Source organism: Physeter macrocephalus, chromosome 8, assembly GCF_002837175.3.
Source record: "Physeter macrocephalus isolate SW-GA chromosome 8, ASM283717v5, whole genome shotgun sequence".
Taxonomy (NCBI): Eukaryota; Metazoa; Chordata; class Mammalia; order Artiodactyla; family Physeteridae; genus Physeter; species Physeter macrocephalus.
This window is the reverse complement of record NC_041221.1, coordinates 107,941,166-107,969,048: the sequence shown is the minus strand read 5'-3', so window position 1 is coordinate 107,969,048 and position 27,883 is coordinate 107,941,166. Positions and strand designations below refer to the sequence as shown.

The window sequence follows — 27,883 nt, the reverse complement described above, 5'->3', positions numbered from 1 at the left end:
ATATCAATTATATCTCAATAAAACTGGAAGAAAACCAAAACAAAATAAAACTTTATTGCTAAAAATCAGCTAAGCATCGCTAGCCTTCAGCAAGTCATAATCCTTTTGCAACAGAAACAGAGATCACTGATCTCAGGTCACTGTAACAAATACATTAACAACGAAAAAGTCTGAAATATTGCTAGAATTACCAAAATGTGACACAGAGACACAAAGTGAACAAATGCTGTTGGAAAAATGACACCAACAGACTTGCTCAACACAGGGTTGTAACAAATCTTCAATCTGTAAAAAACGTAGTATCATCTGTGAAGCACAGTAAAATGAGGTATGCCTATAATTTAAATCACCTCCAGATTACTTATAATACCTAATACAATGTAAATGCTATGTAAATAGTGATAAATACAATGTAAATACTATGTAAGTAGTTGCCAGGCATGGCAAATTCAAGTTTTGCTATTTGGAACTTTCCAGATTTTTTTTTTTTTTTCAATTATTTTCTGTCCAGTGTTGGTTGAATCATCAGATGTGGAACTGGTGAATACAGAGGGCCAACCCTACAGGATATATAGGAGCCCCTCTCAAATACTATCATGCGACTCTATAAATTTGAAATGAAATGAAATTAAGCTATAAAATTAAAAAAAGGAGTATGTGTTGTCCCAAATAACTAGGACAGAATAAGCTTACAAAGAAGAATAAAAATCAACATGAAAAGTTAGTGATGTCTGAGATTTCATCATCACTGATGATCTTTTCCATATCAAAATCACCTGATACACAGGAATAGCAACCTAGCTGCAATAGATTAAAGAATCCCTGAGAAGTAATGATGTAGAAGAGAAAGAACGTAAACTACATTTTTAAAAACTGATACAAAATGAGGTAGAAGCTAGGGAGAGACATAGAGGGGACCCCAGTATCCTTCTAGGATTTTCCTTGGTATAAGCGAATCTTTTTTTTAAAGGGGGCAAGTGACAAACTTAGGGGGGAAATGCAGTATATGAAAAATCCAAAATTTTATAAAGAGGGTACATATGCCAATAAAACCAGGAAAGATTTTGTGTTTTCATGTAAGAATAAGACTGTCAAAATATAAAAAAGTAAAAACAAGAAAAATTACAGGAAAAAATCATTAAAAAGAGTAAAATACATCAGTTTTTGGCAAAGCTAATAGACTTAAAAATTAGAACATGAGCAACATGAATAATATAATTAATAAAACTGGATTATTCCAAATACATCTAATATTAAAGCTTAAGAGGAGTCAGAGAACAGTTACAAAATGGATATTTTAGGCAAAAGATAACCTTAAAAACTCAAACTTAGTTTCTAATGGTCAAATTTATATAATAAAGTTAGTAAAAGCAGAAATTAACCACCAAAGACTAAACAATTTAAAAAGTATCCCATAACCAAATTAAAAACAGCGTCCAAAACAACACGTTGTTCTAAACTGTTTAAACAAAACTGAGAACACTACTCTAATTTACAAGGTGCAGTCAGAGTTACATTTGTCAAAACTAACTCTACAGTTAAGATTTATGTGTTGCACTGCATGTAAATTACACATCCATAAAAGCTAAACATAAAGAAAAAAATCCACAAAAATTGAGGTTTATAAAGTGAATATTTTGGCTTAGAATATAATTATTTAAGAAAAGTGGCACTGAGTAGGGGGTCCCCAAGTCCACTCCCAGATTTCACAACTTAAGAAAACTTACAACACTAGACATATAGTCATACTCACAGCTATGATTTATTATAGTGAAAAGATACAAGGCAAAATCAGCAAAGAGAAAAGGCACGGAGGGCAGAGTCCACAGGAAACCAGGCACAAGCTTCTAAGAGTTCTCTCCCTGTGGCACCACCCAGGATGAGTTAATTACTCCACCAGTGAATGGTGACAATACCTGAAATGCTGTCAACCCAGAAAGCTCACTAGAGACTCAGTATCCAAAGTTTTTACTGGGGTCTGGTCATGCAGGCACCCTCTGTCTAATACATAATATGATTCTAGACTCCCAGAAGGGAAACAAGTATTTAGCATATACTGCACTGTTTGTACAGTTTAAACACAGTGAGTCACTCATCATTTAAGAAATCCAAGTCCTCAGACACCAGCCAACAGCCAACTTTGCAAGCAAGATCTCTCTAAGGATAGCAGTTTCAGATCTGCTATGTTAACTCTTTTCGGCACAGGTATGATATCTGCAACTTACTCTATAACAATCACAACAGTAACAATATGGAAAGAGGAAAAAATAAGGCAAATGTGTCAAAATAATGACTGGTGAATCTGGTTGGGGGCCTTATGGGAGTTCTTTGTAGTATTCCTACAACTTTTAAGTTTGAAATTATTCCAAAATAAAAAGTAAATAAAATATTAATGGCGGTGGGGGTATTTTATCCCTAACAGAAGAATACTGTAAAATAATAAAATATTTAGAAATAACTTCAATAAAATCATGTATATTTACCATAAACTACAAAATTATACTGAGAGATATGAAATATTTGAGAACAATTACATACCATGTTGCAGAATGCAAATATTCGATATCACAAAGATTTCGTTTAGTCCCATGTTCTTATGAGTTGATGAACATCTGATTTTATCATTTCAGAATACCCTTCCCCACTTCTTGCTGTAACAGGATACTTCTTCCCCATGGAGGACCCATTCACATGGTTCAGGCAAGGCTGACCCTGCCCCCAAACCACTCTCCCCCCATGATCATTTCCATCAAATTAACCAGGCCTCAGTGATTTCAGCTCCTTTAACTCTGGCCTCAGTAAACTGGTTCACAGATAAGCTCCTAACCCAAAGTGGGTCAATTAGGTAAGGTATTAAGGAAAACTCCTCCTAATTGTTAGAACAAGAAGATCAGAGTCCTGGTTGTCTATGGCAGAGTCAAGAGACAGTATCCCGACAACATAATCTGAGTCCTCTGGATCCAACCTTACCTGAAGCTACCCTATCTCTAGAATTCTCAATGACAAAACTAACATTTTTCTTTCCTTTTTTCTTTTTTTTTCTTTGCTTAAGCTAGTAAACTAGGTTTTTGCCTTTTATGATCAAGTGTCTTAACTAATATATAATTAAAATCCCAGGGGGATAGTTTTAGAAAAAAATACTAAAATTAATAAATAGGTAAAATTGATAAAATAATAGGTGAAACAAGGTAGATGACCCTAAGAGTGACCATATTATATCTATGTAACTGAGTTTATGATCCAAGAAACATCATAAATCAATAAAAAAATAAATTATTCAGTAATAATCAGTGCTAGAAAAATTAGTTATTAAAAAAAATAAAAAGCCCCATCTCACATTCCCTAAAATTAATTGTCCAAAGCAGTCCAAATGAAAGCGAAAGATACAAATACATACCTAGATTTTTTTCCAGCCACTGATGTCCTTCAATTAGTTGGTCAATTAAGGCAAAATAATGTGGAGCAGCTTCATCAGGCATAACCCAGCCACCTGTCACAATTTCAAACTGACCGTTTTCTAGTAAACTAGGGAGAAAATAACATAAGAGTTTACATTAACATATATATGAAAAGTTCAAATAAAAATGTAAGACATCATAAACATTAGAGACAGCCTTTAAATGTAACCAGTATTTACACTAGTTGTTAATTTTTTTTTTTTTTAAACCAGTGGATGAATTTCAACTTTGGACTCTGGTGATAAAGTGTCCTTAGTAAAGTATCTGCCCCTCCTGCCCTAGGCAAAGCCACACAGGTCACTCTGGAAGTTCTATTTCATAAGGATATAATCTCCCACACAACTTCAAAGATTCCTGATGTCAGTAGCCACGTATGATTCACTTCTGGATCTTGCCGAGCACCTAGCAAATACCTGAGTATATGCTTGACGAGTGTTAATTGGAGGACTGTCATTTAAAGCACAGTATTTGTTTCATTACACCTATGCTGAAAAATCAGTACTTATTTTAGTACTTCTGACACTGATAAGTTAATCATGCAAACTACAGAAGTAATGAAAATACAAGTAAATCTAGTAAATATCACATGCTTCTGGGAATACAGAAAACATTATAAAGCACCCTGCTCCAGTCAGTTAAAATGTAGGCTATATAGTTTATCTTTCATTATTGAGCCAAAAGCTCTAACATTATCATTATCTGTTCATTGAGTACCCTTTTATTTATTTTTTTTTTTGCGGTACGCGGGCCTCTCACTGTTGTGGCCTCTCCCGTTGCGGAGCACAGGCTCCGGACGCGCAGGCTCAGCGGCCATGGCTCACGGACCCAGCCGCTCCGCGGCATGTGGGATCTTCCCGGACCGGGGCACGAGCCCATGTCCCCTGCATCGGCAGGCGAACTCTCAACCACTGCGCCACCAGGGAAGCCCCATTGAGTACTCTTTACCATAATACTATACAAAGTAACTAGACCACAGCCCTGGAGAACTAAATTGTTACAAGAAGACACCTTCCTCAGAGACAGAAAAAAATCATCAACTATTAAAAATTTGAAGAACTACCTGAGGAAGTGTAAATGTCAAGAACTTAAGCAAGCCTTTTAAGTGCCACAGACTTTTGAGTTTGCAACAAGGTGGTTTTGAAAACGATGTAAAATTTCAGAAGCAAAAGCAGCTTTAATAAGGATAAACATCACTGATGCCTATAGCTAACAGCCAAGCACCAAGCCAAATTTAGTTGAAACAGACCAGAGGCATAAAGAATAAACATTTTCCTACAAAGCATGTAACAGAAGCCACAGCATTAACAGAACATCCAATTTTTTCAAACATATGCATGATCATAGAACCAATGACAAAGTGGATAATGGACACAATTTCTAAAAATAAATGAATACATGAATGATTTCCTTGTATAAAATAAAAAGATATTAACTACATCTGTATTACCATGGGGATCACCAAATAATACAATTTCATATGGAGAATATGATGGCTCATTATATAGTATCTAAAGAAACTCCAATGTCCAGTCAAACCTCAGATCAAGAACTTGTAAGAAAGAAGCTGGAAATTTCTAAAAATTGTATTTCTTTAAGAACACAACTAAATCCAAGGCTATTTTGTCCCACTCTTACTGCCTATGGGACTTTGCTTACAGTTAGTTCTTCTTGTCTTTCTGGTGACTGCCTGATTTAGCCACACCCTGGAAGCCATGGACCAGTCCCACCCCTTATGCCTATGAGCAGTATTTGGAAGCCTGAGATGTCAGGACAGACTTGGGACTCAATCTCTAGTCATCAAATATATAAACTTGACTTCCTTATCTCAGTATTCCAATAAACAGATCTTCTGGAAAATATCAGAAATAAATTGGTCAAAACAAATTCTTTGCTGCTCTTGAATAGAGAATAGAAACTATAAATTAAGTAATCTGAATATTAAATGGAAAAAAGTCACTCCAATGATGGAATTTCTCACCTATATCAGTTTTATTTTGCTACATATTCCCTGTCCCATAGGCATAAATGGGCTCCAAGAAACAGCCAACCAAGCAAAGAATGACACATATTATATTTCCTCAGCTCTATCTGTGAATAATTTATCCCTTCCCCCTCGGCATGATGCCTGAGATGCTACTGTGATTGTGTACAGAGTTCTTATCTGTACACAATGATTACTTTAAAGACTATCCTATCTATTACTATAGGGGAGGCATGAAAGCCTCTCACTCATTAAAATGTTTTTCAGAATTTTCTTATCTATTTTCTTCTCTCCTATCTTTCCCAACCTGGCTGGTCCTAGCTGCCCTCATTTCTCAGCTCAAATAAAAGTCTCTGGGACACCCACAAAGTCTCTGGGCCACACAGCCTAAATCAACACTCCCACTGTACCACTCTATCACACAATAGTATTTTTCACAAACCAGAATGGCCTTGTTCATTTACTGCTTCCTCTCCCTCCTCACCCCACCCACCATTATAACATAAGCTCCAAGAGAGCAGGGACCAGGACATGTTGTTTTGTTCACTTTTCCAGGCCCAGCACTGAGAAGCTTACTTGGCATTTAATGGGTACTCTGTTTTTAAATGAAGAGGGAATGAGTGAATGAGATTCTCAGTTTAAAATCAGTAGTAACATAAAGTTTGAAATTAGATGAAGTTCACAGACATATGCAAAATAAGTTGAACAGGGAAGGGTCAGTTAAAAAGGAGTGTGAATAATATAGGTATAAAGTGACATGACCTGGAATATGATTCGTGTAGGAGAAATGAACGAGGAGGGAGAGAGAGGAGATGCTTCATGAAGCATCAGTGGGAATCGAGAAATATCTGGACATAGAAGAAAGGATTAAAGTACGAACAACTTAGGGTTTTGATTCCAGGGGTCTAATGGGGTCTTGGTGTTAATACACATAGATAGTGCAGTTCAGTTGAGAAGGGAATCATTTTGCGGTAATAAATATAAATTTGGATAAAGCTATTTGATGTGACAGTGAGGCAGCCAAAAGGACCTAACTGAAAAAGAAAACTAAGTTTAGGGGAAAAGGCCAATATAAAATTAAGTTCTGGAGGAATGAAACAAAGATGAAATAGAGAAGTATGGGAAGTCTGGAGAAAACAGTCAAAAGGAGAGTTAAGGACCAAGCAGAAGGAAAATATAAGAGGAAATTGAGGTGAAAAGAAACGTTAAAGATAAAAAGAACAAATCTGTGACTATGACCTGAGACATTCTAGAAAAGAGTAATGACGAACAACCTGCACTTCTCCTTGGTAAAAGGCGTTTTTATAGTTTAAAAAGCTACCATATAACTGTGACTTACTCAGAAATGGACACATCAGTGGGTCAGAATATAAAGCTGAGAAATAAATTTTTAAAATATTTATATTATTAAAATAGCCATTAAGTTAGTGGGGAAGAATGGATTGAGGTTTATTTTTTTTAATCTTCAGTCAGAGTGATTTAAAACAAACTCATAAGAAAGCCAAGATATTATGTCATGGAAGCCAAAGGACTGATATTTGAAATGGCTCAAACAGGTTTTTAATAAAAACTACATAAGGAGGCCACAAGAGGCATAAGTGATGTCATAATAGCAGGCCAGAAAGAACTTAGGTTTTAGTTTTTCTTAAGAAAGTTTCTCTAATCAGGTAGAACACAATGGAAGAAAATAGACAACATGATTTAAGATATGAAGCAATGTGACAACGAGTGGACACCCGGCCAAATAATCAGGTTAGTGAGTATTCCTATTTCACTCAACTGACTGTTCTCCCTAGTCTATACATATGAATGGTAAAAACCAGATTATAAACCAGACATTCTTACAGGCAGGAAGGTCAGGTTTGATATAAAATATTCACTATGTTAGGCAGAAACACATGCCACTTGACCAGTTAAACAAACAAAAAATACACATGCACACATAAAAACTGCAGAAGTGCACAAATTTGCCATATATACCCCTGATTTCTAGAACATATGTGATAAGCACTTAAGAAGCACCTGAAGAATGACAGGAAAACAAAATGGTCCAAATATACATGAGGAAAACATTGACCTAATGACTGAAAAGCACAGCCACCATCATCATCAGGTAGTGATAGGTACAAAAAGTAGGCCTGACAGTCTTACAGAAACAACACTCCAGGAAATACTGAGAAAAATATTTATAAGCAATAGCAGAAAAGCTGTTAGCCTACAAAAAGTACCATATTTAAAATCGCCATTGTTAGCAACACAAAATAAAATTAAGACAGACTGCAAGCTGTACATTCGACACCTTCGTAATTTTTTAAAAATCAGGTAATGGGAAACACCTATAGAAAAAGTTACTTAGAATAAGTACAGGTGCTTCCAAGTATTTCCACTCACTTAGTGCTCAACAAGCATGTATTGAGCTATTTCTCTGCAATTGTCGGGGAGTACAACAAGAAGGACCTACTGTATGGCACAGGGCACTACAGTCAATATCTTTTAATAACCTATAATGGAAAAGAATCTGAAAAAGAGTATATATATATATACACACATATATATGCATAACTGAATCACTTTGCTGTATACCTGGAACTAACACAACACTGTAAATCAACTATACTTCAATAAAAGGTTGTTTGTTCTGGAAAAAAAAAAAAAAAAGAAAACAGGCATACTACTTATACTACTTTTAGGAGAGCAATGCCTATTGTTCTAATGATAAAAGTGAAAGGATGCAGAAAATTGTAAATAAAAGTTACCCAGATCTAATTCCCCAATAACAACCACTGTTTTAACTCTGAAAAAAAAAAAGGGAAGTACAAAATCAAAGAAGATGTGCCCACCTCATAGGGTCTATTGCTTAATTTCTACCAAGAGACGCTCTGGCTTCTGGCAAATTTTTTGCATGAATGCTCTTCCTAATATTTTCTAATAAACAAGAGATCCAGAAACAAATGAAAAGACAGGGAAAGAAAGGGAGAGAAAGGAGTATATACATGCAGCAAATCCAGAAAATAGGAAAACAGGCACTAACTTTCACAATTAACAACATCCTTATTTTACTTTTTTAAATGGTTGATTTGTAAGCCATTATGGACTTCTGTTTCTACAATTTCTCTGCTTGAGAACTTGATATAAAAAACTTAAGAAAATACTGATCAAAATTAAGCTGAGCATATCTGTCACAGCTCACTTTGCCCAAGATCCAGAATTTACATTTATGAATTTACTTGCCAAGCACAAGAAGTTGCAAATCATTTTCTCTGAGTGTCACTTTTTCCCCTATGTAGACACATCACACATTTGAAATTTGGTCACACACACAAGGATTGACTCAAAGAGCTTTTTTCCCTAATGGGGAAATTGTTACAGATAACTTAGTAGCAAACAATGCATCATTTAGCGAGCTTCAAAGAATCACAAATTAATTTCACATGAGAAAACGAGTTGAATTTGTATGGGGAAATATGAAATAATACAAGATGATGTACAGTGATTCATTCTTAAATAAAAAATTAGTTAAATGGAAAATTTAAAAAGATGGAGGCTCCCAATGAATTAATTAATAGTCTAAAAGCATTTGCTCATCAGATTATCTGACTTGTATGCCTTTCATGGGGAATATCTAATAAGAGAGTAAAAATAAGATTTGTTTTAAAAACCCCTCACATAACAATTGGGGAAACTCATCATATACCTCATAGACACCCATCTTTAGAGAGTATATGAGGGACAGATGGCCAATGAGTCATCTCCTCATTTCTTCCTCACTTCATTCCAGCCATACCCTTTCTTTGAGTTTGCAGTCCATGCTCTCTGTCTGGAATGTTTTTCCTCCCAGTATTTACCTCACTGGCTCATAGCGGATCCATCAGGAGCCTTTTCTGGCCACCACACCTCCACCCAAACCCCACCTAAGTTGTTATCTTTCATAAAATCCAAAACTTTTCTTTCATAGCATTTATCACAAAATTTAATAACACATCTGCATGTTTACTGTCTTTGTCCCTCAATAGACTGTAAGCTCATGAAGGCAGGAATCATATCTGTTTTGCTCGCCATTTAAATCTGGGTGTTCCTACTAGAAAAGGGTAGCGACGACCCAAAAGAAAAGCAAACAAAAGATATGAAGCAGATATTTCAGAAATAACTAGCTCCTAAAAATGAAAAAAAGTTTAATATCACTCATGAGGAAATGCAAATTAAAACTTCAATGAGATCAAAAAGTTGTGTAACATGTGATGTCAAGGATATTTACAAATAGGTATTGTTACTTAAGGCTGTCAATAACTATCAAATTTTAAAATGCATATATACTTTTATCTATGCTCATTAAAATGAAGTCAGAAAATACATAAAAATAAATAAAAGCACTGTACAGTCAGCCCTACATATCCGCAGGTTCTGCACCCACAAATTCAATCAACTTCTGAAGGAAAATTTAAAAAAGAAAAATATTTCCAGAAAGTTTCAAAAAGCAAAACTTGAATTTACCACACACTAGCAACTATGTACATAGCATTGACATTGTATTTACAACTAGTTACATAACATTTACATTGTATTAAATATTATAAGTAATCTCAAGATGATTTCAAGTACACAGGAGAATGTGCGTAGGTTAAATGCGAATACTACTCAATTTTATGTAAGGATTTGGGTATCTGTGGCAGGTTCTGCAACCAACCCCCTGAGGATTATCAACGGATGACTATATACACTAAAGATAAAGATACACTCTATGCATTCACAAAAGACCAGAAACAAAACTACAGGGTCATTAATCAGAAGAAGTTATATAAATTAAGCCCGACTCATAACAAACACTTTTATATAGTCTTTAAAAAGAAAGGTTCCTGAAAGGTTCTCCAAGATATATTAAGTTTAAAAACCATGGTACAAAACCCATTAGGGGCTATTATCCAAAAAAAAAAAAAAAGTAAGAAGAGAAAAGAAAAATAGGAAACCGGTGTTGATAAGGAATGTGGAGAAACTGGAAAGCTCAGGTACTATTGGTGGCAATGTGAAATGGTGCAGCTGTTGTGGAAAACGGCATGGGAGTTCTGCGAAATATTAAACATAGAACTGCTATATGATCCAGCAATTCCACTTCTGGGTATAGACACAAGAGAACGGAAAGCAAGGACTCAAACTGATATTTGTACACTCACATTCACAGCAGCATTTTTACAATAGTCAAAAGGTAAAAACAATCCAAACGTCCATTGATGAATGAATGAAAAAACAAAACATGGTATATTCATGCAATGGAATATTATTCAGTCCTAGAAAGGAAGGAAATTGACACATGCTTCCACATGGATGAACCTTGAAGACATTATGTTAAGTGAAATAAGCCAGACACACAAAAAAACAAATATTGTATGATTCTACTTATATGGGGTACCTAGCATAGTCAAATTTATAGAGACAGAAGGCAGAATGGTGGTTGCCAGGGCAGAGGTGAAGGGGAATGGGGAGTTATTAATAGGTATAGCATTTCAGTTTGGGATGATGAAAAAGTTCTGGAGATGGTTATGGTTGCAAGACAATGTGAATATATGTAATGCCACTGAATGTCACACATAAAATCATTAAAATGGTAAATTTTCACTTATGTACATTTTACCACAATTTAAAAAAAAGACACACTCAGAAAAGCACAATGTGCATGGCATGCTATCATTTGTATAATATGAATGTGTCTTTGCACATATGTACATGCACATACTTTTCCTGTGTATCAATAAATTAGATAAGCATCTGGTCAAAGTAGCTGCCTCCTGTGAGAAGAGTTAGATGCCAAGAAGACAGGAGTAGTCAGCACCTTACCTTTCATTGTATACCTTTTATATATTCAGGCTTATATTAAAATATGAATTAAATAAAAATTTTTTCTAAACTATACATGTTATACTACCCTGATTTCTCCTAAGCACTAAAAACAAACAAAACTATAGCATAAAATAGTCAATGAAATTTTATTTAAGAATACTTCTTATATTAGACAATTGAATTAATAGTTTCTGTTAAGTTTTAATAATTAGATCTACTTTAAATATTTCACTGTATAGTAAATATTACTTCATTTTCTCATTTTTCTAAAACAAAATAAACTGTTCAAATAAACCAGAAAATATATGAGGTTGAAGAATAAAATTTAAAAATCCACTCAATATCTTGCTATAAATGCATAAAGGGTTATGGTAGGCATAGTTTTTAATCAGTTTATTTCACTTAGTACTATATACAATGAACATCTTTCCATCTTAATAAACAGACATATATAATTATGTTTATGGAGGTATTATATTTTCTAAAGTATTCATAATTGAGATATAACAACACATAATATACATGTGTTCAGTTTGATGTATTTTGACAACTGTTTATACCCGTTACTACCCAAAACAACTGATATTTGTACACTCAAGACATAGGCTATTCCCATCAACTCAGAGAGTTCCCTTCTGCCCCTTTCCAATCAATTCCTACCTTACCCCTCCCACACAAAAAAGACATTCTTACTTAGTGATTTATATCACAATAGGTTAGTTTAGTTACTCTCAGACTTCATAAAATGGAGTCATACAATACTCTTTGGTGTCAGGATTCTTTTGCTAATGTGTTTGTTAGATTCATTCACACTTCTGTGTATTTCAGTAACTCATTATTTTTCATTGCTGAGTGGTACTCCATTGTTTCAATATGGCACACAATTTTAATCCAATATCTTATTGATGGACATTTGAACTGTTTCCTGTTCACCAATGTTTTGGTGAACATGTTTTTACTTTTCTTGGATAAATTCCTAGGAAGAAGCTCCCAGTTCACATGATGCATATTTAACTTTGGAGAGAATACCAGTTGCGGCATATTCTTTTCAAGCCTTGGTGTTGTCAGTCTTTTTCATTTTAGCCATTCTAAGGTGTTTGGGATAGTATCTTGTAGTAGTTTTAATCTGCATCTCCCTGATGACCACATATTACTCAGCCCCTGAATGCACACCCTCCCCTGCACTGTTGCAGCCTAATAAACTTCTTTCAGGTGTTTGAACATGCCATGTTCTTGCTAATCCCTGGCCCATAATCACAATTCTCCTCTCATAACCTGGAATTCCTTCCCCACCCTCTGTCACCCTCTTTATACCTGGCTAGTTCTAACAGCCTTTCAGGTTTCAGCTTGAATACTACCTGCTTCAGGAAGCTTTCCAAGACCCACTTCTTGCTTCCATAGAAGGAAATGCTTTATTCTGATACTGTGTTAATTATATTGTCTTCCTTGCTCTGCCCTGAGAGTTGGGATCAGGTAAGTCTCACTCACTTCCTGTATCCCTGGAGTCTAGCAAAGTCAATATTTGTTGAATAGATGATGGAGAAAATACAGGAAGGCTTTCGAGATGAGGTAATATTTCAGCTGAGTATTGAAGAATAAATAGGATTGAGATTATCCAATGTACAAAAGGAAAAAAAATATTCTCAGCTAAACTCATGGGCAAGTTCCTAAGAAGCAGGAAATAACCTGTGACTGAGGACACCCACGTGGCTCAGCATGGCTAAAAGTGGGGTGTGAGGCAGGAAGTGATCTGAGGTAAGGGTGGACAAGCAGGGAGGAATCAGAGGACAAAAGCAAGGATGTGCCAGGCAAAGGAGGCTGGGCTGTACCTTTTGACAATGAATTGTCACTGAAGCATATGACAGCCAAGAAGAGACATGGGCAGACTCATATATTAGAAACCTAATTCTGTGGGTGAAATGGAGGACACCTGGAAGTGGCAAAGCTGGAAACAGGAAGACCAGTTGGAGGTTTTCATTAAAGCAGGAAACAAGAGTAAGGGGGATGGGGGGGCACTTAATTGCTGGGGGACCTTAGACGCATTCCTTACCACCTCTGCACTGGTTTCCTCAGCAGTAGAATGAGAATAATGAAGGATCTTAACAAATAGGAATGTTACGGGATGGGCTGAATGAATATATCGAAGTGTTTAGAACAAGCCTCCTACGTTGAGTACAGAGCGAGCATTCAATAGTGTTAGCTGTTACTGTTACCCTTAACCAGGGAAGAAGAACGAAATTGAGGTTGGATCTTTAGATATGGAAGCAGCCCACACACCTGGAAATTAAAACAACAGTGTGGCAGGGCATGCAAAATGAGGAGAACCAACGGTGCTACCCCACAGATAAGAACTGGGATATTTGATGTTCAGCAATGCAGGACTAGAACCAGGAGAGAAAGAGCTCTGGCTCACAGAAGGCAAAAAAAAAAAAAAAGGAAAGAATTTTAAGGAGAATGGTGTGGTCAGTGTCAATGCTGCAAGGAAATCCTCCCAGATGACTGAAGAAGTATCCAACAGACAGAGCGGCTGAGAAGTCCTCATGGCTTTTGCCTATAGCTGATGTAAACAGAAGCCAGCAGCTGAAGTGAATGAGAGGTGAAAGCAAAGCAAAGACACCTCAATCCAGATGAACTGGGACTGTAGCGGGTGGGGATGGGATACATACTTTCTAAAATAAATGTACACCACTGCTTCAACTAGTAGAATCAAAGTTATTTTAGACACTGGTTTGATTCCTTTGAGAGACTGCTTGGATTCCTTTGATGAAATGCTATGTATCTCTAGGCTCTAAACTAAATCCAAATCTGCAATTTACTCTGAACATCACAAGACACACTGTAACTTCTCACTGCTCTGCAAATTTTACAGCAGGCTTTGGTTAAATAGCACAAAATCTGACCTGTATAAAATGTATAATAATTTAGCTAGTATAAGAACTTTAAAGGTATGTTTTTTTCTAGTGAACTCATAATGCAGAATGCATGTAAGTTTGTAAAATGTAAGTTTGGATTTGTATTACTTAAGAAAGTAATCTCAAACTTTTCTCTGATTTCAATAAGCAGAGATAGTTATAAGGACAGGGTAGAAGGTTCACTGAAAAAAGAAGTAAGAGAATGGTAGATTAGATAAAGACTTTGCGGTCTCAGCAAAGCAATGAAATCCAGCAATGCAGTGAAGACACAATATCTAATGGTACCCTTCCCCACTCACACATTTGGAGCCTTATTTTATACCAAAAGGTCCACACAGAGAAGCTGGTCAAGATTCTGGCAAACACATAAACTGTCCTAGGTTCCAACAGCCCAGTGCGCTTCTCAATTGAACACTGGTCTCAACAGAAGAAGCAGATGCAATGTAAAAACTCTTTCAATGTCTCAGAGCCCAGAGAGGAAAAATGAATATGTAATATGCTGGGTGCTAGTCAAAGGAAACGCTAAGGCTAATGTTTCAGCTGTTTGACTCTGAATAGGGTTCACATTTTGATGTATTATAAACGTCATGCAGTACTTAACTGCATTTAGCCAAAAAGTACTCAAATAGAAAGCCTAAAAAGTAAAAAGAATGTTAGCATACCAGTCATTTTCAAAATAAAACAAGCGTAGATGGAAAATGTGCTGATTATAACAAGGCAGTTTCTTTTAAATCCACTGGATATGTGTTACAAGTAGGAACCATGACTATACTTGATTAAATTACTCTGAGTCACACAAGATAAAAAAGCTAGATGTTGTTTGCATGGATCTCCCTTTAGTTAACTAGATTTTCATTTTTGAAAGCTGATAGAGCTGAATATTGCTGCCACAGGGGGGGAAGAATCAAACAAGTCATTGCTAGCATAGATTATGAGGATCACTTGAGTTATGTTTCTGTTAAGTTCCCACAATCAACTGATATTCTTCAGGGACAATAAAAGCTTACACAGAACTCTGCTAGAATTAACAGGTTCTGCTCTTCAACAGCTAGCTTGCAAATTTAGGTACAGATATTTAATCCACAGACTCATCTTCAAAAAGAGAAAAACAAGCCATTGCATAAGCATTACAGTAGTAGTCAAAAAAATTCTATCATTAATGCCACTTAGTACGAGCTCAGAATTTTAAATAATGGGAGCAAACCTATGTATCTATTAAGTTTTTCTGTTTGTTTATTTTGTTTTTTCTGGAACCCAGCTCTCCAACAAAGGATTTGAGGAGAAATATATCAGCTAGCTTTCTTGGTCGCAAGCAACACTGACTGACTCTGAACAGGAAATGTATTGGAGGACAGTCCTGGGTACACAGAATTGAGAACAGGCTAAAAGTTCAGGCTTAACAAAGGACTGGAAAAAAATGAGAGGCCATGCTACAGGCATGACAGGGTCCATGACACAGGACAGGAAGAATCTTGCGGATGCACCAGTGCTGTGAGGGCTGACCTGCAACCTTCCCTCCATTCTGCTTCTCTTCTTTCCATCTCTTTATCCTCGCTTCACTCTAAAGGCTCAAAACCCTGGGAAATAATATATTGATTAGCTGAGCTCAGATCATAACTGACCTATCTGACCTGGGACAGGACAATGAAGGATCTGACTTCTGTGTTTGGAGACCATTTCCTAAAAGGAAATCAGGTGAAATGGATGGGAAACCAAGTGTTGGGTTAGAAAAGGAAGGGCTTTGAGCCGAGTTACACTCTCTGTTTTGAAACAAATTCCAGGTGTGGATACATGTTATTGCTCATGGATGAATTAAAAAAAAGGAAAATGCTTGGACTTACAGACAACAATATAAAGAACCCAGAACTAAAGGGTAATTAAAAAGCATAGTTAAAACCAAGCATTTGAAGCCAGAAAAGAACAGGCTCCACACCATCGAGAACAATGTGAGGTGGGAAAGAAAACAAAAAAACCTTGAGAAGAACCTCACATAATGCAGTAAATACAACCAAAAAATTAAAATTAAAATGCATATGCCAAAGAGAGACCAGAGACTTAACAACTAGATAACTGAATTCTAAAACAAATGAAATAAAACCAGTAATTAATAAGAGCAAAAAAACATAAGCTGAAAAATATTTTGAATTGATAGATGGAAAATTTAATAAGTTATACATACCTAGATATATGGCAAAAGTTTGGAATTTTAGGGATCAATGGCACTGTTTCTCAAAAATCTAAAGAATAAAAATTGTGCAGTCCATATTCTCTGACCACAAGACATTAAAACCACCTTTTAACACCTCAAGTATAACTGGGGAAAAAAATAGGAATTTGAAAATTTTCCTAACATACTCAAGTCAAAGAGAAAACAATACATACAGAATATTTAGGAAAAAAATAACATAAAAATGTGAAAGCTAGTAAGAGCAGTAAAAAGGCAAACACAGAGGGAGAAATGCTCCTTGTTATAATAAATCAACTGGCCCATTTAGCATTAGTAAAAAACAGGTAGAAGGAATTAAATAAAAGCAGAAAAGTCAAGAGTAAATACCAGTAAAATATAAATATAATAGTTTTTTGGGGGTACAAAAACCAACAGAGATAGTAAAAGCTTTAGCTGATCTAATTAAGATGAAGAAAAAAATCAGGTTCCCCCAAATAATAAGAAAACAAACAAAAACAAGCAAACAAAATAATTACAGGTGCAATAAAATCTTAAAATCTGAACAATCTGAGTAAAACACTATAAAATTATAAGAAACTATGAAGTGTTATTTGTACTCAAGGAGCAATATAAGACCTAGACAGATTAAAAAAATCTGTTTTAATCTCTAAACTTAGTAAAAGAAAAAATATGTATAGACCACCAATTCCGCAGGGTTTCACAGGGCAGTTCTTAATTCTTGAAACACTGAAAACCAGTAGGTAACTCGATTTAAACGAAGGATTTGTGTGTGTGTGTATGTTAACCTAAATTAGCTGCTAACATTTCAACTTAAAAAGTCAAGACATTTTATGTAACATTTTGGAATTCCAGCTTGTCAAGAATAAGTGGAAGAATATCCTGACAACTCAGGTTCCTGAGGCCACACATGGCAGGAGTGGAAGAAGAGGCAGTCCCTTTGGGTGTGGCAGTTACTCCTGGTGTATTCAGGGTCCTGAGTCTACAGCCTTCAGTTATGGTACCTTCCTGGCCACTCTTTTTTTTTTTTTTTTTTTAAACATCTTTATAGGAGTATAATTGCTTTACAATGGTGTGTTAGTTTCTGCTTTACAACAAAGTGGATCAGTTATACATATACATATGTTCCCATATCTCTTCCCACTTGCGTCTCCCTCCCTCCCCCCCTCCCTATCCCACCCCTCTAGGTGGTCACAAAGCACCGAGCTGATCTCCCTGTCCTGGCCACTCTTATAAGCATTTTAAGCATGCTCTGTTGGGGGTGGGGGGGAATGTCTGATAGATAATAATGGAACACCAATTCTCTTCAAATTACCTTTAAATGTTTATGTCAATATCTATCAAAATCCCCTTTTTTTTTTGATAGGGTAGGAAGAATTTAGCAAGTTAATTCTAAAGCTCTCTGGGAAAATTAAGTGGTCACTCATTAAAAGAACTTTTCAATAAAGAGAAACAAGAGGAGATTTAAACTGTCTGTTATTGAAACACATAAGGCTGCAACAATTACAGTTAAACAGAAAAGTCCATTGAAAGAGGTCAGAAAGCCCAGAAATCAATGCATATTGAAATACAATAAAGATGGCACTTCAAGTCAGTAGAGAAGAATGGACTATGTAAGTCTTAGGGAAGCAGCACAGCACTACGTACAAGGGAACAAACAGCCTGTGGGGCTGGACAGGCTGGACTGGATGGTAACTAGTGCAGCATGTGCAGCTGGGTGACCCTGGATGACAAGTGTCCTTATCTGTAAAATCAGGATAGTCATTGTATCTACTTCACAGGATTGTTTCAAGGATTATCAGTTATCATTTGCAAGGTACTTAAAACAGGAAGTAATACAGTAAGCACTGTATATGTAATGTTAAATAAGTAAAAGAAAGCAATTTATGCTAAGACAATCCTTAAAGTCCTGGGAGCAGGGAGGAGGGAGACATGGGGAGTAAAATCTCCCATCACACCACATTAAAAAAATAAACTGGAGGATATAAAAGTGAACAATAAAAAACTAAATTGGGGAAAAAAAGACTATCTCATCTCTTGGACTGGGGAAGACTTTTAAAATATGACAGCATATTAAATATGACAGCAAAGTCAATCAAGAAAACAGATTAATACATTTGACTACATAAAAATTTTAAAAGTCTTTATAACAAACATTAAGAATTAAGAAGAAATATAAAGCTTCAGGAAAAATAAAGGTTGGTATGTGTATATAAATATTCTTACAAATCAGTAAGAAAAAGTACATGATCAAGTAATTCAAAAAAAGCTCTGCCTGTATATATGAGAAAACATGGAACACTATCACTAATCAAAAATTCACATTTTTCACCACTTAAATTGGTCAAAGTTTTAGAAAAAATTATATTGTTGCCTAATATGCAGAGAAATTGGTACCATTCTATATGGAAGATTGAAGAATACACTGAAACCACCCTTCCAGGGGTCACTTTGATTATATGCTTCAGAACATCTTTAAAATATTAAGCCCCTTTGACCTAGTAATTCCATTTCTAGGACAAAGCTGGAACATAAGAATTTCAATGGAAAAGTTTCAAGTCACTTTTTCAGAGATGAACCAGAATCAAGGAAAAACAGAATGAGAAGAAATATTTTAAGTTTCAGATATAAAGCTAAGAATTTTCATGTTCTAAAAATTCAACACCTGTTTCACTGTATAATTAATGTTTAATATTACCAAATTAAAAACAAACAGTTTTAAAAAACAAACCTTTTAACAGCATCCTTCTTCTGAATATCTATAGTTTCCCACCACTTTGAAAGGTAAGAGATCTCAGACCACATAAATTTCCTCCGTGGGTCTTCTTTCAACTTGATGACCATGTTATTAAAAATATACTGAGTCTTCTCTCGAAAGTAGTCATCAAAAGTCTTCAACCAACCTAAATTAAGACACAAATATACCACAAAGGTCTGATTCATATGTCTGATTTAAACTCAGTCACATTCCACTGCAATACCCTTGCATAACCTCACGTTTCATTCATATAAAGACATATTTAAAAATTTAGCAAACGTTTTCAGTTAATGAAATTCCACTTGAATGGATGTGAGACTCAAAAAGCCACTAATATTGAAATGATAAAAATATTCTGAAAACTGTAAAAATTTAGATATCAATGAGAAAAATGAAAAAGCCAAAAAGCACTTCATATGTAACAATTATAACATCTAATTCAACTATTTATAATTTATCTCTAATTTAAGGAATTTTAAATTAAAAAAATCTGAACAGTGTTGACAAGTTGACAGTAATATTCTCATAATATGGAATCAAAATCTTATCCTCTCTCATACCACATCTAAAATTTGCTATCCATTAAGTAACCTAAACTAAGAAAAAGAAAATCACAAGTACAATCTCTACCGAAAAGCCAGCAGCAGAGCAATAATTAAACAACAAATATGTACACATCTATGTGAAGTTGTTTTCAAAAAAGAATTGATGTTGACAACTTAGTTCTTTGACCTTTCCTACTACATCTCAAAGATCCTGGAAACTTTATCTAAAGACATTTGCAATTCAACTATAAAGAAATATTTTTAGCAAGACCCATAGTTCCAAATACAGCCCCATCCAGCAGAGTAATAAAGCAACGTGATGAGTGGCTGAAGCAAAACATACACAGCCACAAATTCCACCTACTGGTGGGACACAAAATATACCCTACTGAGAATAACCTCTTATCTATGAAATCTAAAAGGAAGGGGAGTTTCTATAGAGACAGGCTTAACTACTGTGCTATTGTTACCAAGCCTCAAGCATGTGGGAGGTCTAAAATACAAGGGATACAACTGGCTATTTCTTTTGTCTGTCTACAATTAAGTGAATATTCAATGCATACTGTATTTGCTGGCAAAAAAATAACAAAAACCTACGAGGGCTGAGCCGGCAATATACTATTTTGACACTGCAAATATGAGCCTCTATAGGGCACTGCCAGTGTGAGTATATTTCTCCCTTTTGCTTTAAGTGAAATCTATTCATTCTACGGTTATTTACTGAGCACCTAAAAAGTGATGGGTATGAAGTTATGAGCCAAATAGGAATATAGTGTAAAATATTCTTTATAGGCCTTTCTTGATCTGGGGCACTTTTAAGCTGGTTTGTCACCAAAGAATGCTACCTGAATAATTCAACTTTTTCATGTTTAAATAAAAAGCCTGTACCTACAGAAAACGCAAAGCTGTCTCATGAAATAGTGGTTTACAAAGAATTCCATCTTGCTTCACAAAGGTACAACCTAGACCCTGCCCCAGAGCACTGAGGCCAGGACCCACATCTGGATTCCAGGGACAAGCAAAGAAAATTCAACCTATCCTTAAATGGAGATGCCCTAACTCCCTGCTGACCATGCAGCACCGCTGAGATACAAAAAACATCAAGTGCTCAGACTTGAGCCCAGTATATAATATAGCACTGAATAATAATATAGTAGCTGCTGCTACTATTATTATTATCATAATCATCATCAGTCTTTAATTGCCCCTTCCACATCTCTACAAACTGGGTCAAAGGAGAAATAAAAGATATTCCTAACATCTAATTTTGAAAAGTATACAATTTATTTAAAACATTAAATAAATTGCTCCACATCTTAAACATATTGGTTACCCAACACTTCAATTTGCATAGAATTCATTTTATGCCCCCATTATGGGCTGAATTGTGTCCCCTTGAAACTCATATGTTGAAGTCCTAACACCCAGTAACACCCAGTTCAGAATGTGACTGTATTTGGATGTAAGGTCTTTAAAGAGATAATGAAGGTAAAATGAAGTCATGAGAGTGGGCCTTAATCCAATACAGGCATAACTCGTTTTATTGCACTTTGCTTTATTTTGCTTCACAGGTGTTGCATGTTTTACAAATTGAAGGTTTCTGGCAACCATCCATCAAACAAATCGATCAGTGCCATTTTTCCAACAGCATTTGCTCACTTTGTGTCTCTGTCACATTTTGGTAATTCTCATAATATTTCAAAATTTTTAATTATTATTATATTTGTTACCATGAACTGTAAGCAGTGATCTTTGATGTTGCTGCTGCAGATGTTTTGGGGGTGCCACGAACCACACCCACATAAGACAGTGAACTAAAACAACGTTCTGACTGCTCTACAGGCCATTCCCCATCTCTCCCTCTCCCCTCCAGCCTGCCTATTCCCTGATACAAACAACATTGAAATTAGGCTAATGAATAACCCTGCAATGACCAAGTGTTCGAGTGAAAGGAAGAGTCACATGTCTCTCACCTTCAATCAAAAGCTAGAAATGATTAAGCTTAGTGAGGAAGACGTATCGAAAGCTGAGAGAGACCAAAAGCTAGACCTCTTGCACCAAACACTTAGTCAAGTTATGAATGCAAAGGAAAAGTTCTTGAAGGAAATGAAAACTGCTACTCAATCAACACATGAATAATAAGAATGCTAAACAGCCTTATTGCTGATATAGAGAAAGTTTTTGCGGTCTGGATAGAAGAACAAACCAATCACGACCTTCCCTTAAGTCAAAGCCTAAAAATCCAGAGCAAGGCCCTAACTCTCTTCAATTCTATGAAGGCTGAGAGAGTTGAGGAAGATAAAGAAGAAAAGTTTGAAGCTAGCAGAGCCTGGTTCATGAGGTTTAAAGAAAGAAGCCAAATTCATAACATAAAAGTGCAAGGTGAAGCAGCAAGTGCTGAAGCAAGTTATCCAGAAAAATCTAGATCAGATAATGAATGAGGTGGCTACACTAAACAAGAGATTTTCAATGTAGATGAAACAGACTTCTATTGGAAGAAGATGCCATCTCGGACTTTCTTAGCTAGAGAGGAGAAGTCAATGCCTGGCTTCAAAGCCTCAAAGGACAGGTTGACTGTCTTGTTATGGGCTAATGCAGCTGGTGACTAGTGAAGTTAAAGCCAATGCTCATTCACCATTCTGAAAATTCTAGGACCCTTAAGAATTAGGCTAAATCTACTCTGCCTGTGCTCTATAAATGGACGAGCAAAGCCTGGATAACAGCACATCTGTTTACAATACGGTTTACTGAATACTTTAAGCCCATTACTGAAACCGTGTACTCAGAAAAAAAGATTCCTTTCAAAATAGTACTGCTCATTAGCAATGGTCACCTGGTCACTCAAGAGCTCTGATGGAGATGTACAAGGAGATTCACATTGGTTTCATGCCTGCTCACACAACATCCACTCTGCAGCTCATGGATCAAGTAGTAATTTTGATTTTCAAGTCTTATTCTTTAAGAAATACTTTTCATAAGACTATAGCTGCCATAGACAGTGATTCCTCTGCTGGGTCTGGGCAAAGTCAACTGAAAATCTTTTGGAAAGGATTTGCCATTCTAGATGCCATTAAGGACCTCTGCGATTCGTGGGAAGAGGTCAAAATATCAACATTAACAGGATTTTGGAATATGTTGATTCCAACCTTCATGGATAACTTTGAGGGATTCAAGACTTCAGCAGAGGAAGTCACTGCAAATGTGGTGGAAAAAACATGAGAACCAGAATTAAATGTGGAGGCTGAAAATGACTGAATTGCTGCAATTTCCTGAGAAAACTTTAAGGGATGAGGAGTTGCTTCTTATAGATGAGCAAAGAAGTGGAGAAGTGGTTTCTTAAGATGGAATCTACTCCTGATGAACATGCTGTGAAGACTGTTGAAATAACAACTAAGGATTTAGAATATTATATAAATGTAGCTGATAAAGCAGCAGCGGAAAGGTTTGAAAGGACTGACTCCAATTTTTAAAGAAGTCTTACTGTAGGCAAAATGCCATCAAGCAACATTGCATGCTACAGAGAAATCATTCATGGAAGAAGGAGTCAACGCAGCAAACTTCACTGTCTTTTTTTTTTTAAACATCTTTATTGGAGTATAATTGCTTTACAATGGTGTGTTAGTTTCTGCTTTACAACAAAGTGAATCAGTTATACATATACATACGTTCCCATATCTCTTCCCTCTTGTCTCTCCCTCCCTCCACTATCGTCTTATTTTAAGGAACTGCCACAGTCACACCAACCTTCAGCCGCCACCACCCTGATCAGTCAGCAGCCAGCAACATCGAGGCAAGACCCTCTACCGGCTGAAGACTCCGATGATGCCTAGCACTTTTAAGCAATAAAGTATTTATTAATTAAGGTCTGTATGTTGTGTTTTTTTTAGACAATGTTATTGCACTTTGAATACAGTATAGTGTAAACAAAACTTTTATACGCACTGGGAAAAAATTCGTGTGACTCACTTTATTGCAGTGGTCTCGAACCAAACCTGCAATACCTGCAAGGTACCATGCATGTCCTTCTAAGAAGAGGCATTTAGGGCACAGACACACACAGAGGGAAGACCATGTAAAGACAAAGGGAGAAGAATGATCATCTACAAGCCAGGACAAGAGTCCCATAGAAGAAACAAACCCAGCAGGCACCTTGATTTTGGACTTTTAGCCTCCAGAACTGTGAGGAAATAATTTTCTGTGGTTTAAGCCACCTGATCTGTGGTACTTTTTTTTTTTTTTCTTTTTTTTTTTTTTGCGGTATGCGGGCCTCTCACTGTTGTGGCCTCTCCCGTTGCGGAGCACAGGCTCCGGACGCGCAGGCTCAGCGGCCATGGCTCACGGGCCCAGCCGCTCTGCGGCATGTGGGATCTTCCTGGACCGGGGCATGAACCCGTGTCCCCTGCATTGGCAGGCGGACTCTCAACCACTGCACCACCAGGGAAGCCCTGTGGTACTTTTTTAAGGCAGCCCTAGCGAACCAATATCACACTAGAAAAAATAAGTGTTATTACTATTCAAAAAATGAAGATCGCAATGCAGAGAGAATCTACTTTACCAAATACCATCATAATACTCAATATACATCTACCTCCGTATTGCAAGACTGAGCTGAAATCAAATGTAAGTAACATTAATTTGTGTACCATGTTATTACATGTACTCAATAAGGACCATCTAAATTACTAAATGGCTCTACTAGAATTATGGTCCCTAAGACATCACATCTATCTTCTACCTAAATTTTAACAAAGGTCAAAATTAATCCCTAATTATTTGACTGATAACTCAATTAAAGAAAGGAACTATGAACAGAGGAATGCCTCCAAAATTAATTCAATAAGAAAACACTAGAAACCTAGCATAAGAGGCAAATTTAGAAAAAATAGTCTTTATGAAGATTAATAAGTGAAAGAGTTTTTTTTTTAATACAATTACTTATTTTCATCAGTTATACGTTGTTATGAACTCAGGCCATTTCAAAGAATAGTTTATCACGGGAGTTTTCATAGAGGAAACACAGTGACTGATTAATCCATTCTGCCTTCAACAATAATGCAGAAAATATGTCAAAGGTATTTACGTGAGCCAAAATACAAGCTCAGAGATGTCAACTTAAAAGCCTTGCATAAAACTCATCTATAATAGATACTACTATCACTACAATACAGCACAATTAATTAAGAATGAACTGAAAGATAGCCTCTTGCAGTTTTCAATATTGAGTAATATAACAGTAAATTAGCTTTTACTGCTCTTATACAATAGCATAATCAAGTATTCCCTTTTACATTGAATTGGCTCTTTCTTTTTCTAAATTACTGTAAAACTCCAATTGTATATCAACATGAGACCAATCACAAAGATAGTATTTTACAAAAAGTTGTATGGGATTAATTTTTGTGACATAAAATTATATTCCTACCTCTAGATTGAATAATCTTGGGACATTCAGTTGCAAACTGATTTACTTATTAAGTGGTCAATTCACAGCCTTTTTCTTTCCCTTGAATACACTTGGAAATTGAACCAGGGCTAGAACAGCATTAATATTTTTCAATTTATTCTTTTTCATTCTAATAACACTATCACCCATAAAACACCTAATCACTATTTTAAATAAGTGGGGAAATATTAAAAACAAAGTACATAATTAGAAGTTCTATACAGCCAGCATAATTCCAAATTCACTATCACTATTTTATCATAAAATTTTTTTAAGTTCTAAAACAGAAAACTAATAAAGTTGAAAACTCTACTGCTTATTTTTAATGTGCGTAAACAAATACATACCTAGTAATTGTTCACTAACAAAATACAATTTATTTTTTTAAATTTTGGACCCGATCTAGCTTCGAAGTCTACAGACTTCGTGGAGACCTGATCCTCTTAAGGAACACTTCGTTTTATTTGGTTCAAGGGCATACACAGTACCACCCTTAGGACCCGGGCAAAGACTGCCCCACCCTGAGCACTGGACTCGAAAGGGATCTCCCTATTCTTCCTCTGACCACATCCCTTTCCACATGACAAATCCATAGGGCAAAGAACTTGCCCTCCCACAGTCTGTCTTACCCAGCCCTGCCCTTCTGAGTCCCCGAGACCCAGAAATCTGTGTCCAAACATCCCCAAGCCAGCCTTCTGAGCCTCCGAGGGCCTTCTATAATGCCTTTACCTGCCAGGACAGTTGAACTTGCAGGTCGAACAGTCAAACTAGCCTGGACAGTAGCCAAGGGGCTGCAGTTTGTAAGGGCGTAGGAAGAGCGCTGGGGTGTCTGCAAGAAGAGCCCCTCCTGGGTTAGGACAAGGCCGGGTCTGGGAGGAGAGGGGGCTGGGCCGCCTGGAGGCTGGCTCTCCCCACAACACCAGCACATTCCAGTGGGGAAGCAAGTCCAAGCAATCTAAACCCACACCTGGCCTTCCAGATCTCTGAGCTATTTCTCAAGGCAGTAGGAAGAGACCTATTTTATTTAGCAATGTATTAGTTTGATTTATAACTTTTAAATGTTTAGACAGAGTGTCTGACGGCCTCCGTGTACTTTTGCCCCAGGTCCTGCAAATTTTAGAAGCAAGCCTAGACACATGCTACAACCTGAACTTCAAACGAGTCAGTTCTCATGAATCTAGCACCTGGTACAGTCTACAACAGCAAGAGTTCAGTAAGTGCTTGATAGATGAATGAAGTGTTGTGCCGAAAGGACTGGAAAAAAATGCAAGTGGAGTATAAATGCAAACTTACTTCTTCAGCTAGAAATGAGACCAAAGGTCAAAGATACCACATACTATTAGCTCTGCTATGTTCATTCTCTGTTCTGATACTAACCTAATAATCTTTGAACAATATCTCTAAGTTCCTATTTTATATTTAAAAGGCTCTGTCAGCCCTAAGATGATTTAAAAACACACATCCGGAAGAAGGCATGCCCCCTCAAATCACTGTTACACTGTTATGGTTTTAACTGCTACAATAATGATTTTTTAATGAGTACATTAATTCCACTCAAAAGTTAAATAGGTACCAACTGTTAAGAAAACATAAAAAGATTCTGAGTCAAAAATAATTATATCCAGATAATAAACATTGAAAAAATACAACATGCTTCAAGTTATTTCCATTTTAACATAATATTCTCAAATTTAAAAATACAAGTAGAGTTCATTAAAAAATCTCCTTTATTTTAGTAATTAAGTTATTCTATATGGCAAATGATCAACAGTTTCTTCTATCATTTGTCAAACGCTTCAATATTCGACTGCAACATCCAATCTTACACTTAAGGGGTCACATACCACTTTAATTGGTATTATCATTACTCACATGCTGATTAATTTTAATTCCAACATTTCTATTATAAAATAAGCTTATTTCCCCCCCAATAAACTGTGGAAGAGTTTTAATTAACGTTCTGTTATGGTTTATTCGTTCAAACACAAACCAAGCATCTAATAAGGGCAAAACGATAAAGCTAAGCTAAATGAAAACAGATTCTACAGTGAACATATGAACCAAATGCCGTGGGAATAAAGAAATGATAAATTCCTATCAGAAGGACAGAAGAGAGATTCTTAAATTAGATGTCATCTGGTTAGAGAGAAAAGGTGGAAGTTCCAAATACGGAAGAGAATATGGAAAAGACACTAAGCCATGAAATTGTGTGTCAGTTTCAGGTAGCAGAAGGCAGTTGGGTATGGCTGCCCCGCAGCTTACATGGCGGGAGCATGGTGAGATAAATAGAAGTAGGGGGTCTGATCACAGAAACCTTCTAAATGATCCTTGTTTCTCACCAAGAACTTAGGAGGAAGGAAGTTAAGGTATTCTGAGCTGTGTTTTCAAAAATAACTGGACTGTGAGTATAAAGGATAGACTAACAAGGTAAAGTAGAAGAAAAACAGGAAATGAGGTCACTGCAATAATTCTGTTAAAATATGGTAATGGATCGCAGTGGAAACAAACAGAGGGAAATAAGAGGCCAAGGAGGCAAAATGAAGCTGTTTACTAATTGACTTAAGTTTCCAGAAGAGAGTAGAGGGAGAATCAAAGATGAAGCTGAGTCTTTGGAAACCTGCAAACCTGCTGATTCCTCTAAATGCTTTTAAACTCAGATTTTCAAAATAACCCAACCTTTTTGCCAGGTGATTCAGTGTCATCTAATAGTTTTTAAAGCATATCAGCTTCACTTCCATTAACTTGTTTGAGATACAGCATTTTTTTTGA

General features: G+C 36.2%; 1 protein-coding gene and 1 pseudogene across 1 annotated transcript in view; one reads left to right on the top strand and one right to left on the bottom strand.

Annotated features, from left to right (window-relative positions):
* Positions 1-27,883, bottom strand: part of MAN2A1 (mannosidase alpha class 2A member 1) — a 161,164-nt gene that overhangs the window by 94,194 nt on the left and 39,087 nt on the right. The window contains exons 4-5 of the mRNA XM_007110943.4: positions 19,100-19,271; positions 3,398-3,525 (exon numbers count right to left, since the gene is read on the bottom strand). Of these exons, the coding sequence (XP_007111005.1) occupies positions 3,398-3,525; positions 19,100-19,271 (300 nt within the window). The remainder of the gene's footprint in view (positions 1-3,397; positions 3,526-19,099; positions 19,272-27,883) is intronic.
* On the top strand, positions 21,586-24,583 carry LOC129392302 (tigger transposable element-derived protein 1-like; annotated as a pseudogene).